Source organism: Lissotriton helveticus, chromosome 7 (genome assembly GCF_964261635.1).
Source record: "Lissotriton helveticus chromosome 7, aLisHel1.1, whole genome shotgun sequence".
NCBI lineage: Eukaryota > Metazoa > Chordata > Amphibia > Caudata > Salamandridae > Lissotriton > Lissotriton helveticus.
Window position 1 is genome coordinate 1,274,044,115 of NC_136068.1, and position 14,478 is coordinate 1,274,058,592.

The following is a 14,478-nucleotide window of genomic DNA, read 5'->3' on the forward strand; positions in this document are numbered from 1 at the left end:
TGTGTTTTCTCCAGAATTGGAAAGTTGCGTAAAGTGAGCTAACAACGCACAGCTGAGTTTGTAAAATGTGGTAAGTTTGTGGCCAATAAAGTAAGTCAGAACAGTTGTTCTACAGTATTCTCCTAGCTGTTTTTATCTTTGGGAGTAGAACTTGTAATAAATCCCTATGTACTGTGGATTCTGCCCCTGCCTCTTTGCCCACTCTTTGTTGCAGGGCAGAGACAGGAGTGTGAAGAATTCATCTGAAGAATTCATACTGTAAGAGCTCATCACTTTGTCCAGATCACCATTTGAGACCTCACCTGCATGATGGATGTTGACCAGTAGCCTCCACTCATAGCAGACATCTTTTATCAATCCGATAGTCAGGCCTGTCTGTGTCATTCATGCTTTGCCTGTAATGCTGCACAAATTCACATCCATTTTATGTGTCGGGTCACTTTCTCGGAACACCACAAGAAGCATCTTTACCAAGGACTTCAAAAGGTCAGTTTGCCAGATCTCTTAGGTTTCGGTATTCCATGTGCGAGTTGCAGTCTAGTACTTGGAGTCTGTTTCTAGATTATAACTTCAGTCAAGGAATGCACATTAATTAAGAGATGATTGTCCATCCAGGAAATACCAGACAGGTGACATAGGGTTCCTTCCTACAGCCTGGACAAGGTCATCAATGAACACATATGGGCAAGCGGTCTTTGCCTATGTCTTTCCCATAATGGGCCAGAGTATTCAACTTTCACCTGTGCTAGTGTAAGAGAATGGTATACTTAAATAAGAAACTAGAAATATAAAAGACTCGACTCCCACAAAGGTCCAGACCGAAGGATACTTGGGAATCCTGAGACCCTTTGATGTGATCCAATAATGCTCTGACTTAGATCCCTTAGGGAGAAACAATTCATTCAATCATCCATCAAGCTATTGTAATTGTGTCTTGTAGTGCGGGCTGTCACTAACAAGTTGCAATCGCGTACAATACCTGACCAGGAAAAAGGCTGTAATTCTCAGCACAATATGATTACTGGGCAATTGTAAGTGTTATTCAGAAAGGAATATCACCTGTGGAAACGCTGAGCTTGCTATGGAATGTGATGAGAAGTTTAGAGACTCAGCTGCATGTGAACTGCATTTTTTCTTTGTGGAAATTCATATTGTGTTAGTTATGGAATATTCCTAATTAAAACATGAATTCAGAAACACAGGCTTCAGAATGCAAAGAGAAAACATGGAATGAGTGAGCCCCTTACCCATGGATTTTAGAAACTTGAGAGCTCTGGGTTTTAAAATTGATCCATATTTGCGAACACAATATATCCTGTACTAGGTTTCCCGTTTACACATCATTATCATCTGGTCTTCCCGCCTACTCTCTTTAAGTGATGATGGGCTACAACTCCTAGGATGCTGTGACTTGTTAAATGAAAATGCAGGGCTGTCAACATAGTGTTCAACATTTATGGATCAATGCTGCCAACCCTAACTGCACTGGAGAATTTTATGGGAGCAGGGCCACTACACTCTTCATCAAGGCATCTGTACATGTCCAGATCATGATGCCGGATTCTGGGTATGCACCGCCAGCACAAAAATTCAGAGTGACCTCATAAAGCACTTCCTACTCAAGTCACTACACTTTTCTGTGCAGGAACACATGTATGGGTAGAACACATCCTTACTTATGTTTTATTGTTATGCTAGGAAAACCTATATTCTGCATGGTCAGCCATTTGTATGGCGGTACAAAGCTTATATTGTCTGGGACCTTCTCGCTCTGATGTTTAGCATTACGTAAAAAATCTGAAAAGTGGGTTTAGTAATATCAGTAGTGTAGTTGCAATTTTTGTTCTCAATAGATCTGTTTTACTAATTCATATGGTAATTTATTGATTGTATTATGAAGTTGAATGCATTTATGTGCTGTATGGATTGGCTTCCCCATTGCTCCACATGCTGCCATGTTCTTGTTTTGAGTAGAATATGGCATATTTGTGGAACAATTGGAATTTGAAGGCATTGGGAGGCGGTTCGGGTGTAATTAGAACATTGTAGGTGGATATTAGGTTTCAAATTTAGGTGTATGTACTTAGGGGCCAGACCATGTAGTGCTTTGTATACATATCTCAATAGCTTGCCTATGGTCCTGTTTTTGGAGTGTGCCACCCTGCTTTGTGGTGGTATTTTGTAGTAGGGGTGTCTAGATTGATCATACAGAATTCCGGTTGCGAAGTAAAGGATCTTATCTAATGAGTAAATGTGTTTGGTACTGTTGTAGGATTGTAGTGGTGGAGCAGTAAGTAGGATGTGTCTGCTAGTAGTAATTTTGGAGAAGTCATATACCAATCAGTATGTGTCATAGATAGTTGAGCATTGAAGAGAGAAAAGATTGCTAATATACATGCGAGTTGCTGAAGGTGAAGCCGAACTGCGGTACTAAGAATATGAAAGTAAGACGACTTATCATTGTTAAAGGTGTCAGTATGTGCAGGGGTTCATTTTATTTTTCAAGGTTTGATGTGGTCTTATTATTGCATGACATATGTAGAAGTGCTCTTATTTTGGCTTTCAGTGTTGGATTATTATGTGAAAGTCAGGGCTGTGGAGGTGAGGCACTGGGTCATAGAGTAAATAGTAGAGAATCTGTATTGAAGGCTCGTTTTGCGGTATTGTTAAAATGATCAACGGATGTGTTGTCTGAGCCTAGGTGAAGTCACTGTGAATTATAAGAGCAGGGAGGTTTTCGTTTGGAAGTCGGTGTGTTCGCTGGTGGAGTGAGCATTGGGAAAATGTTGACGCGTGATAATACGTGATATTACGTCGTGGTCCAATGGGGAAGAGAAAATATTTGGTTTGGAATATGATATTTCGATATAAGTATTAGGACTAGATGTTTACCACTGCAAAGTGTTGGGATAAGGTGTTTGTTAATTAGCGAGTGATCAGGGAAAAATTGTGAGAATAGGTCCTGTAACCTGCCCCTTCCTAGCTTCCACATGAGGCGCAGCCCTCCAAAGATGTCTCCTGACACAGAAAGATCAGCCAGGGAAGTCTGCCACACCTCAAAAACCACCAGTCTCTCATCAAGAGTCTCCTCAGCCTAACAGTGTCCTCCACACACTGCCTTAGTGCGGGAATGAATAGATCCTCAAGGAGTCTAGCCAGGTCAGAACCTGCATAAATGACTGAGCCAAACCCGACCTCCACTAGGGGCAACAAGCCACCTCTACGTCTCATGATATCTCAACAACAAGTTTCACAGCCCCCGTAAAGCCAGACCTCAGCAGAGTATAGCTTCCACCTTAGAGCCGGACACCCATTGAGAATCGACTGAGGAAACTGCATCCCACTGACCTCTAAACTGTGCAGGCTCCCAGCTCTCTACCCCCAACAGCCCCCTTCAAATGAGGCCTTCTCTGCCCCATATACACGTCTACAGGCCATGTCAACCTAAAGCAAAAAGGGCCATAATCTTTATCGCAATCACTGAATATTCGGCCCCACGGCACAGACGAGGAAAAGGGTAGCATTGAATCCTCCAGCACCCCAGACACAATAGCACAGTTGCAGCAGCTTGCTAGGCAAAAACCAAGCCAATTTCCCCGGTGGGGATGCCGTAGACACAGGGACTATTTACAACAAGGGGTGGTGAGGGACAGAGTCTCTGAATTAAGCAGAATACTCTCACCCAGTCAAAAGATCAGGGCTAGATCCAACACCGTTTTTTAGCTCATTGCACCATCCCAGTTTCAGAACCTGGCTGTATGCAAATTAGTCTGTTACTGTCCCAGTGCATGATGGGAACAGGGCAAACCAAACTACAAAAGCCAATTCTTACACTGGGAAGGAAACAAGCTTCCGGGGACCGGTTTCTGGCATTACAGCCGTCTTCGGCCCGGCTTGCTTGAATCCTGATGGTGCAATGAGCAAGGGACTCATGTCTGAGTATACCCTTCCACGCTTAGGGTGGACAAAAATATTTACAACAAGGGGTGGTGAGGGACAGAGTCTCTGAATTAAGCAGAATACTCTCACCCAGTCAAAAGATCAGGGCTAGATCCAACACCGTTTTTTAGCTCATTGCACCATCCCAGTTTCAGAACCTGGCTGTATGCAAATTAGTCTGTTCCTGTCCCAGTGCATGATGGGAACAGGGCAAACCAAACTACAAAAGCCAATTCTTACACTGGGAAGGAAACAAGCTTCCGGGGACCGGTTTCTGGCATTACAGCCGTCTTCGGCCCGGCTTGCTTGAATCCTGATGGTGCAATGACAGGGACTGTCATCATTCCATGGATCCAGCACGGAGAGAAGGGGAGCAAGGGGAAATGTGTGCCTTCCAGCAGCACAGAATATCGACAGGGTCCACTTTGAAATACATCATAAACCGAAACCAGAGGTTAGTAACTTGATATGTGGACTTTCTCACGGAGAAAAAAAAGCGAGCGCGACCCAAAAACACAGACACAGAGGATAGGCAAAGGTCATTCGCTAACCGCATGCCACAACAGTACACTCTACACCATGCTTCAGAAGTTGTCTGAATTGAAGAGGTGCAGACCACTGCTGAAACTGACCACTCTCCCAGAACCCACAAAATACACTAGGCCCCTCTGCAAGATGCCACCAGTGCTTTTCCTCCCGAGTTAGAGAAGCCACACCAAGGCGACCCTCCCAACATCACATACAGCAACAAGCTTACCGTGCCCGAGAAGACACCACTGCACCCCCAACACTAGCCACCAAGCTCCCCCCAACTGATATAATCTCCAGTATCACCACGACAAGGTGCATCCAATGGAGCATGAAATAGAAGCCAGTAGAGCCCTGTCACTCCCACTCCCTAACCACTGCAGCCTCTACCATACAACAAGTCAAGGACCTCCCAACCATCCCCCCTTGAAAAGATTATCCGTCTGCCCACCCACCACCAACTTTGCTGCCATTTGAACTACCAGCCAACGCAAGTTCCTCAAAGTCATCTTCCCCATCTCAATTTCCCATTCCAACCCCCTCACCATGCTGAGAGATCACCAGCACAGGGGTTTCCACACACCCTCCTACTTCACCCCCTCGCCAGGCCAGGTAACAGAAAGGAAGATCCCCATCATTGCAGCAGGGTCCTAGCTCCATCCTCTGAAGACACAGAGGCAGGGCAGGGTGAAGTAAGCGATGGGACAGGGTGCAATTATGGCTGCAGGGAGAATTAAAGAAGGAGATGAAAATCAATAGCCGCCACCAGTTCCCCCTGCTCATGGCCTGCCTTGTAGTGGGGAAAGTGGCATTGGAGAAAGAGGATTTCTACCAGTTTTGAGCAGTTCACAACATCGATTAAGGACAAAGACCGCGAAAAAGGCTTCCGATGGGTACAAAAGGGTTAGACATAATATGAGAAAAGCAATCAAAGGAGCTGCTTATGAGGGATTAGTCTTGCTGTATCTTCATGCGAGTGGTTGGCAATAGGGTGCAGTGGAGCTAGAACCAGGAGTGCTGGTCAGCTGGAACAGGTCCAGAGAATAGTGCTGGTGTGCTGCAACTGCTTCTTTACACTTTGAAATGTAAAATTAAATTTCAGTACCCTGACTCTGAAAATAGTCCCATCACCACTGCTGGCATGTGTCTTGCTCTCCTGAATTTCAGTTTTGTTGGAAGACTCACTTGTTGATGATGGGCAGTCTGAGTCCCATAAGTGTTTGACTCCGTCAACTACTGGCACCAATGGAAGCATGAATATGGGTCATTCACTCTTCTAATAATAACATCCTTCCAATTACCTAATCGCGGTGTTCAGCAGACCACTCAGTCCTTAGGGAAGGAACCCCCAAAGAGGGATCCGAAAACCCTAAATGGAGGAGAGAGATGCATATTCATGAGCAAATGTAGGGACCACTAATCTTGACAATCAACATAGACAACTCTCAAACGAATGTATGACGTTACTTAGCATGCTATTACTTAGCATGCCTTTTCTACGAAGTTTTTACTTCGCAAATGCCTTTACCAAGCAGTATTTTACTACGCATACCTTTACTTCGCAAAAACAATTAAAAGCATTAAATTGGCATTACTTAGCAGTGCATTACTTCGCAGGATTTTACTACGCATAAAGATTCTTTTTTTATTTTTTTCCCTACACACCAACACTACCCTCCGCGCCCCTACACTTCCCAAAACCCTAAATCACTACCCTACACTACACATACACTACAACACTACCCTAAACCCTAAAACACTACCCCCTGCACTACACATACACTACATCTCTACCCTAAACCCTAAAACACTACCCCCTACACTACAACACAACCATAAAACACTACCCTACACTACACATACACTACAACACTACCCTAAACCCTAAAACACTACCCTACACTACACATACACTACAACACTACCCTAAACCACTACCCACTACACTACGCATATACTACAACACTACCCTAAACCCTAAAACACTACCCTACTCTACCCTAAACCCTAAAACACTACCCTACACTACACATACACTACAACACTACCCTAAACCCTAAAACACTACCCCCTACACTACACATACACTACAACACTACCCTAAACCCTAAAACACTACACCCTACACTACACATACACGACAACACTACCCTAAACCCTAAAACACTACACCCTACACTACACATACACTACAACACTACCCTAAACCCTAAAACACAACCCTACCCTACACTACACATACACTACAACACTACCCTAAACCCTAAAACACTACTACCCCTTACACTACACATTCACTACAACACTACCCTAAACCCTAAAACACTACCCCCTACACTACACATACACTACAACACTACCCTAAACTCTAAAACACTACCCTACACTACACATACACTAAACCACTACCCTAAACCCTAAAACACTACCCCCTACACTACACACACACTACAACACTACCCTAAACCCTAAAACACTACCCCCTACACTACACATACACTACAACACTACCCTAAACTCTAAAACACTACCCTACACTACATATACACTACAACACTACCCTAAACCCTAAAACACTACCCCCTACACTACACATCCACAACACTACCCTAAACCCTAAAACACTACCCCTACACTACACATACACTACAACACTACCCTAAACACTAAAACACTACACCCTACACTACAATACCCTAAACCCTAAAACACTACCCCGTACACTACACATACACTACAACACTACCCTAAACCCTAAAACACTACCCCCTACACTACACATACACTACAACACTACCCTAAACACTAAAACACTACACCCTACACTACACATACACTACTACACTACCCTAACTACACTGCCCCACTTACCTCTCTCTCTGCCCGTGGTCCCTCTCTTCACCTTCAACCATGGATCCACTCTTCTCCTGCGAAGTAACGGCATATGCTAAGTAAAGGCATTTGCGAAGTAAAAGACAATGCTAAGTAAAAGATGCTAAGTAAAAGAAGTGCAAAGTAAAAGATGCGAAGTAATGGTCGTTTACCCTCAAACCTGCCTGAGGAGTGACCCACAGACGTTGTGCCAGAAGAGGTAAGACAGGTTAAACTTTCTTTGCTCCAACAAGACTCAGATTTTCCTGTGATGTGCATCAACACTAAAACGATTTCTAGAGCTGATCTAAGTACAACTAACTGCCTGGTTGGAACCATGAGTGTCGTTCTATCAAAATTATATGCAAAGGTAATTTTGTTTGTAATTAGACAATTTATTGCAAGCATAAGGGCACTATGATTAGGAGGCACCCTGGGTTTGAGACTGTGGTTGCATAGCCTAAGCTGGCTCTTGGGTTACTTTACTCCTTTTCCTCTGACCCTGTGTGTTTATCCATGACTTTTTGACGAGTGACTACTGTGCTTTTCTTTTCACCAGCTCTGGATCATGCCAGCCTTTGGTCTGCACCCTCAGTTTGAAAATGGACTTGAGAAGAAGTTTTATGGAGAACGCACTTGGTTTGCAATCTTAAACTTTGGTTTACCACTGGCTGTCTTCTACCGCATGCACTCAGTCGGAGGACTCCTGGAGGTCTACCTAACAGCCTGACCCACTCCTGCTTCTCAAAGACATCAACAACCCACAGTCAATTGCTCCTTTGTGCATAATACACCTATACTATTGTGCTTTCTGTACAGACCCATGAGCTGCTAGAGCTTGATGACCAAGAAGAAGGCCTTATGCCCCTTGTGCCTGCTGAGCAAGCGTCTCGTCAAGTCTATGCCTTCTACACAAACATTGAAGATCCTCCCTGCGACTGTTGTGCAAACACCCATTTGCACTATTTTGGGTTATTGTTTATTATTTTTAATGTGTCAACAAATGCCTTGGGCTCAGCTTCCAGGCGCAGGAAACATTAGGACATCCGCCAAATATTGAACCAGACTCTGACAATAAAAAGAAAACGTTTAGTACAGTCCATGATCAAATAAAATGATGCCACAAGACTGGAAGGAATTCAAATATGCAACGTTGATGCATTTAGTAGGCAAAAGTAGATCTGGAGCGCCTATACCGAGTCTACTACGTAAAACACCTTCTGGTCCTGGGTCTGCTGAGCACACACCTGCTCCTCTGGGCCTCCTCAATAGTCACCAGCTCCACCTGTGCTGGATCATCAGATACCAACCCACCCTGCACCTGCTGAACAAGCCTGCTACATACCATCCTGCCTCTGCCGAGAAGACACACATAACCCCTCTTTAGCATGTTGAGAAGACACCAGATGTCACATGTGCATATCAAGGAAGCCTCTGGTTTTAGCAATGAATCTGAGAGATTTGGCAATAATTAAAGTGCCTCTAAGACACAAAGAAAATGTTCCTAGGACCAATCCATATTTTTTTAACCGTTTTAAATGCACCAGGAAATTAGTAACCTCCTGCTTAGGTTCATCTTTGAAACTTTGGCAGCCAGATAGAAATGTTATATACTTTGTAATAAACTTTTATGTATTAATTAAGTGTACCATTTTGGGCGCTACAAAGCACCTTGATCATCAGATTGCTTGCACCCATTTAGTTCCATAAAATTCACATTTGCCGACAAATCTAAGAGTGAGACAAGGTGACAAGCTCCATTATATGCTGTTGATTCTGCTATGATTTCATGTTGCCGCTAGACAAAGTCTATCGTCTCTTTCTATTGTGTGCCTTGTTGTACCCTCTAATTCAGTACACAACCATAATGTTATAGTCTCCAGGCGTTAACTGCAAAAGGGATGCCTTATCTCTCTTTGCATATGTTCCCCACTGACTCTACTTTCTCTTCTTTAAACAATTATAATTCACATCCACTCTTTTGCTATCTCGTCTACACAGTCCGTTTTCTATTCTTTAACAGCCAATAATCTATGTCCATAAGGTGGCCTGGGAGGATCAGCGATAACATTACCAGATGGTTGACCAGTGCAGCTGAAAGAGATAAACCACATGAGATACTTGATATAGTGTGCCGACGTGTACATGAGACCACTCCTATTCATCTAATCTACCAATAACAACTGGACCAGATGCATGGACTGATTTCCTTGGAGGCACAAGTCTAATCCCAATGACCACTGGATTAAAGGGGCCAGTGTATGTACATAACCAGAACATACTATCCCTTCTAAAACAAAATAAGTACATATACAACTGATTCATTCTTGCTCTGTGGTGACACTAGAGGGCATAGTCTTTCAACTTCATTGATGGTATGGTCTCAGGCGAGCCTTGAGTTGGTATTAGGTTTCGCCTCAACTCCAAGAGTTCTTTTGACAATCCTGACTACTGTAAATTCAAAGCTTCCCTAAGTGGTCCTGCTTCTTCCATGAACATGGATGGGGCTGAAGCGTCATCCCCAGGCCAGATGCTCCCCAGCCTGCCACACACAGAGCTTAGTATAACGCGTCTTTTTACTTCTGCGTGTAACCGCAAACTCAGCATTCTAAACCTGCATTAGTTTCACTCCGCTCCAATGCTTACATCACAGTTTTATAGAGTCCATCATTAGCCTAGCAGTGGCTCCTCCATTATGAAAGAGAATCGTCTCCCCGCCTGCTTTCAGCGTAGCAGGCACACACATTAATAAAATGGTAATAAATAAAATGTTATTATGTGTGGCAGAGGGCGGGCTGATTAGTGCAATTGCACTTACTTCAGCCCCCTGCCAGTGTACATATCCGGTCACCCCACTCACCGCACGGCCCCCGTGTGCCCTGATTTCCGCCATTTTCGCCGCCACTCCTGCTGCTGTAGGACCCTGTGCCTCCCCCTGCTCAGTGCCACTCTCTGCCTGGGCCTCTGCTCTTGGTTTTTCTGCCTGCTACTTCTCCCTGTGCCTCTGCTCTCTAGGCTGCCCCCTCGCCGCTCTCCCCAGGCTGTTTTTCCCGCTTTTTCCCGCTCTTGTCCCCCCCCGCCGCTGCTCCCCTGCGGCCCCGCCCCCTTCTTCTTCCCTCCTGATCCCGCTCCCCATTCACCGCCCCGCTCCCGCCTCCCAGCTGCTCCTCCCTCCCAAAGGCAAGCCCGTCTACGCCCGTCCACGCCTGGACCGCACCCAATGCCAGACCCCCTGGACCTCGCCGGAGCCAGCCCACCCGACGGAGATACAACGCCGCCACCCTCCACGCACTCAACACCGGCCGACAGCCAGCATGCTACCAAGCCACCCCGAAACACACCCACTGAGCCTTCACCTGCCACGCCTGCAATTTCACCTGCACTCGGTCCTGCACCGCGCCAGCCAGAACAGCCGCCAACAACAACAACCTCAAGTGCATCCTGCTCAACACCCGCTCCGTCCACAAACACGGCGTCGAACTCTGGGACCTCCTGGACAAAACAGCGCCGGATGTCGCCTTCCTCACGGAAACCTGGATGAATGCCACCTCAGCCCCAGACATCGCCATAGCCATCCCGGACGGCTACAAAATCATCCGGAGGAACCGCGTCAACCAAACCGCATCACGACCAACACCAACGACACCCTCGCCGCCGTAGAGCACCTTCACTTCCAGATACACACCAACCCCAAGACCACCCTCAGAGGCACCCTCATCTACAGACCCCCGGGACCACGCTCACACTTCAGCGAAGCCATCGCAGACTTCATCAGCCCGCTCGCCCTCGCCTCCTCCGACTACATCCTCCTAGGAGACCTCAACTTCCACCTGGAGAACGACAAGGACAGCAACACCACCTCCCTACTAGACAACCTCGCCAACCTCGGACTCAAGCAACTGGTCAACACCCCCACCCACTACGCCGGCCACATGCTCGACCCCGTTTTCTCCGCCAGCAAACACGTCTCCTTCAGCCACATCACCGAGCTTCACTGGACCGACCACAGCTGCGTACACTTCAACTTCAGGAAGACAACTACCCACCACCGTCCGCAAAAGACCCCCTGAAGATACTGGAGCAAGATCACCACCGACCAACTCACCACCTCCTTGAGCCAAAACCCTCCCACCCACACTACGGACCCCAACGAAGCAGCCCGCAACCTCACACAGTGGATCACAGACTACGCCGATGCCCTTGCTCCACTGAAATACCCTCCAAGCAACCCCGACAGCAAGAAAGTAGCATGGTTCACCAACGATCTCAGAGACTCCAAGAAATCCTGCCGTGCCTTCGAGAAAGCCTGGCGCCACAACCAGTCAACGGAAAACATGACAGCCCTCAAGAACGCCATCCGCACACACCACCAGCTGATCCGCACCGCCAAAAGATCATCCTTCAGAGAACGACTGGACAACAACACCCACAACAGCAAGAACCTCTTCAACATCGTGAAAGAGCTCTCCAACCCCGACGCCAGCAACAACGACATCACGCCATCGCAAGACCTCTGCAACTCTCTCGTCACTTTTTTCCATCGCAAGATCGCCGACATACACGACAGCTTCGGCGCTCAGATCGCAGCCTCTACCACCGAACCTACGCTGCCCACCACCACCCTAAGCGCCTGGACGCCGGTCAGCACGGAAGACACCACCCACACGATAAACACCATCCACTCGGGCTCCCCAGCCGATCCCTGCCCACACCACATCTTCAACAAAGCTGACTCCATCATCGCACCCCAACTCCGGGACATCATCAACAACTCCTTCGTATCCGCCACCTTCCCGGAGAGCTGGAAGCATGCAGAGATCAGCGCCCTCCTGAAGAAACCCACCGCAGACCCCACAGACCTCAAGAACTCCCGCCCCATCTCGCTCCTCCCCTTCCCCGCAAAAGTCATTGAGAAAACCGTCAACAATCAGCTGACAGCCTTCCTCGAGATGAACGGCTCCCTCGACCCATCGCAGTCCGGATTCCGAGCGAACCACACCACCGAGACCGCCCTCATCGCAGCCACCGATGACAACAGGACCTTGCTTGACAACGGAGAAACCGCCGCCCTCATCCTCCTCGACCTTTCGGCTGCATTCGACACAGTCTGCCACTGCACCCTGACAACCCGCCTCCACCACGCCGGGATCCAAGGAAAGGCCCTGGAATGGATCACCTCCATCCTCTCCGACAGAACCCAAAGAGTCCGTCTCCCGCCCTTCCTCGCAGAAGCCACCAAGATCATCTGCGGTGTGCCTCAGGGCTCCTCGCTCAGCCCCACCCTCTTCAATGTCTACATGAGCCCCCTCGCAGCCATCGCACGCAGGCACAACCTCAACATCATCTCCTACACCGACGATACCCAGCTGATCCTCTCCCTCACCAACGACCCCGCCACCGCCAAAGCCAGCTTCCAGGACGGAATGAAAGACATCGCGGACTGGATGAGGCTCAGCCGTCTGAAACTGAACTCAGACAAGACGGAAGTCCTCATCCTCGGCCCATCCATCTCCGCCTGGGACGACTCCTGGTGGCCCCCTGCACTGGGCACCCCCCCAAGCCCACGGACCACGCACGCAACCTGGGCTTCATCCTTGACTCCTTCCTCACGATGACCAGGCAAGTCAACGCCGTTACTTCCTCCTGCTTCAACACCCTCCGCATGCTCTGTAAGATCTTCCGCTGGATCCCCACTGAAACCAGGAAGACGGTCACCCAGGCCCTGGTCACCAGCCGTCTGGTCTACGGGAACGTCCTCTACGCTGGGACCACTGCCAAACTACAGAAAAGACTCCAGCGCATCCAGAACGCATCATCACGACTCGTCCTGTACATCCCCAGACACAGCCACATCTCCGCCCACCTGAGGGACCTGCACTGGCTCCCCGTCAGCAAAAAGATCACGTTGAGGCACACAAGGCTCCCCACGACTTGGGCCCCGAATACCTCAACGACCGCCTCATGTTCTACACGCCGACCCTCCAGCTCCGCTCCGCCAGCCTCGCCCTCGCCACCGTCCCACGGATCCGCAGAACCACCACCGGAGGAAGATCCTTCACCTACCTGGCGGCCAAGACATGGAACACCCTCCCCGCCCACCTTCTACTTACCCAGGACCATCTCTCCTTCAGGAAGCACCTCAAGACCTGGCGTTTCAGTTTTCAAGCAGTAGCGGCCCCCCCTTCTCCCAGCGCCTTGAGACCCTCGCGGGTGAGTAGCGCGCTCTATAAATGTTTTGATTGATTGATTGATACATATCAGATTGACCAGCTGCCTACAGCAGGCCAATCTGACATGCGCACTTCAGAGTTTGCAATCTCAGGGCTGAAAAACAGCGGAGGAATTGCAGTCACAGGCCCCCAGCCTCAAAACGAGCACTGGATTAGCCTGCTCCAAACAATCCGGGAGCTGCACTGCAGCTACAGGATTGGTTGGATTTGCATGGCACATGGGAGGAAGTCCCTCCCTTTCCAGCCCTAGACAACGAGGAGAGCGCCAGAAGAGAGATATGGCGCCCAGACCCTGTGGCCAGCACAGGCAACATATGTATGGCGAGTTGTTTTGGGCATCGCGACTCACCATATTATAATGTTGCCGGCCGCTACTGCAGAAGCAACAACGGTCCATCATCACAAACTCACACGATACTACAGGGGCCACCAGCACTATTTGTTCAATAAGATTGTTCATATAAGAAAGGGGAAATCCACTGCTTCAAAGGAAGCTAGGTAATCTAACTATACAACAACAGCAGTATTTCCCTTGAAATCACTTGCTGGTAAATAACATTAAATTAATATTAGAGCACCAAGGCAAAAACATGTTATATTGTGTGCGAATCTAAAAAAAAAATGTAAACCAAAGCTCACAAATACAATGTGACATGACATAATGCAATTTCAAGGATTTAGACAACCATACATCAATGTATTACATATAAATATTGAATATTGTTCTAAACAATGTGAAACATGTCATTTATGTGATGGCACAGAGCATGTGATCAGTGAACAGGTGGACAAAGCTCACAAAAACCACACCGACGTGTATGGATTTGTGGCCGTTTTTAATATAAAATTATATTCTTCATAATGGCTCCAAACTATACCCTAAACAGTCCAAAAAAATCTAGATGTTTTG

At 47.5% G+C, this 14,478-nt stretch overlaps 1 protein-coding gene across 1 annotated transcript in view; it reads left to right on the forward strand.

Annotated features, from left to right (window-relative positions):
• The window catches only part of OTOP3 (otopetrin 3), a 167,940-nt gene extending 158,872 nt beyond the window's left edge, over positions 1-9,068 (forward strand). Inside the window, exon 7 of the mRNA XM_078650818.1 lies at positions 7,898-9,068. Coding sequence (XP_078506944.1) covers positions 7,898-8,068 — 171 coding nt within the window. The 3' untranslated portion in view covers positions 8,069-9,068. The remainder of the gene's footprint in view (positions 1-7,897) is intronic.
• Positions 9,069-14,478: the final 5,410 nt, after the last annotated feature.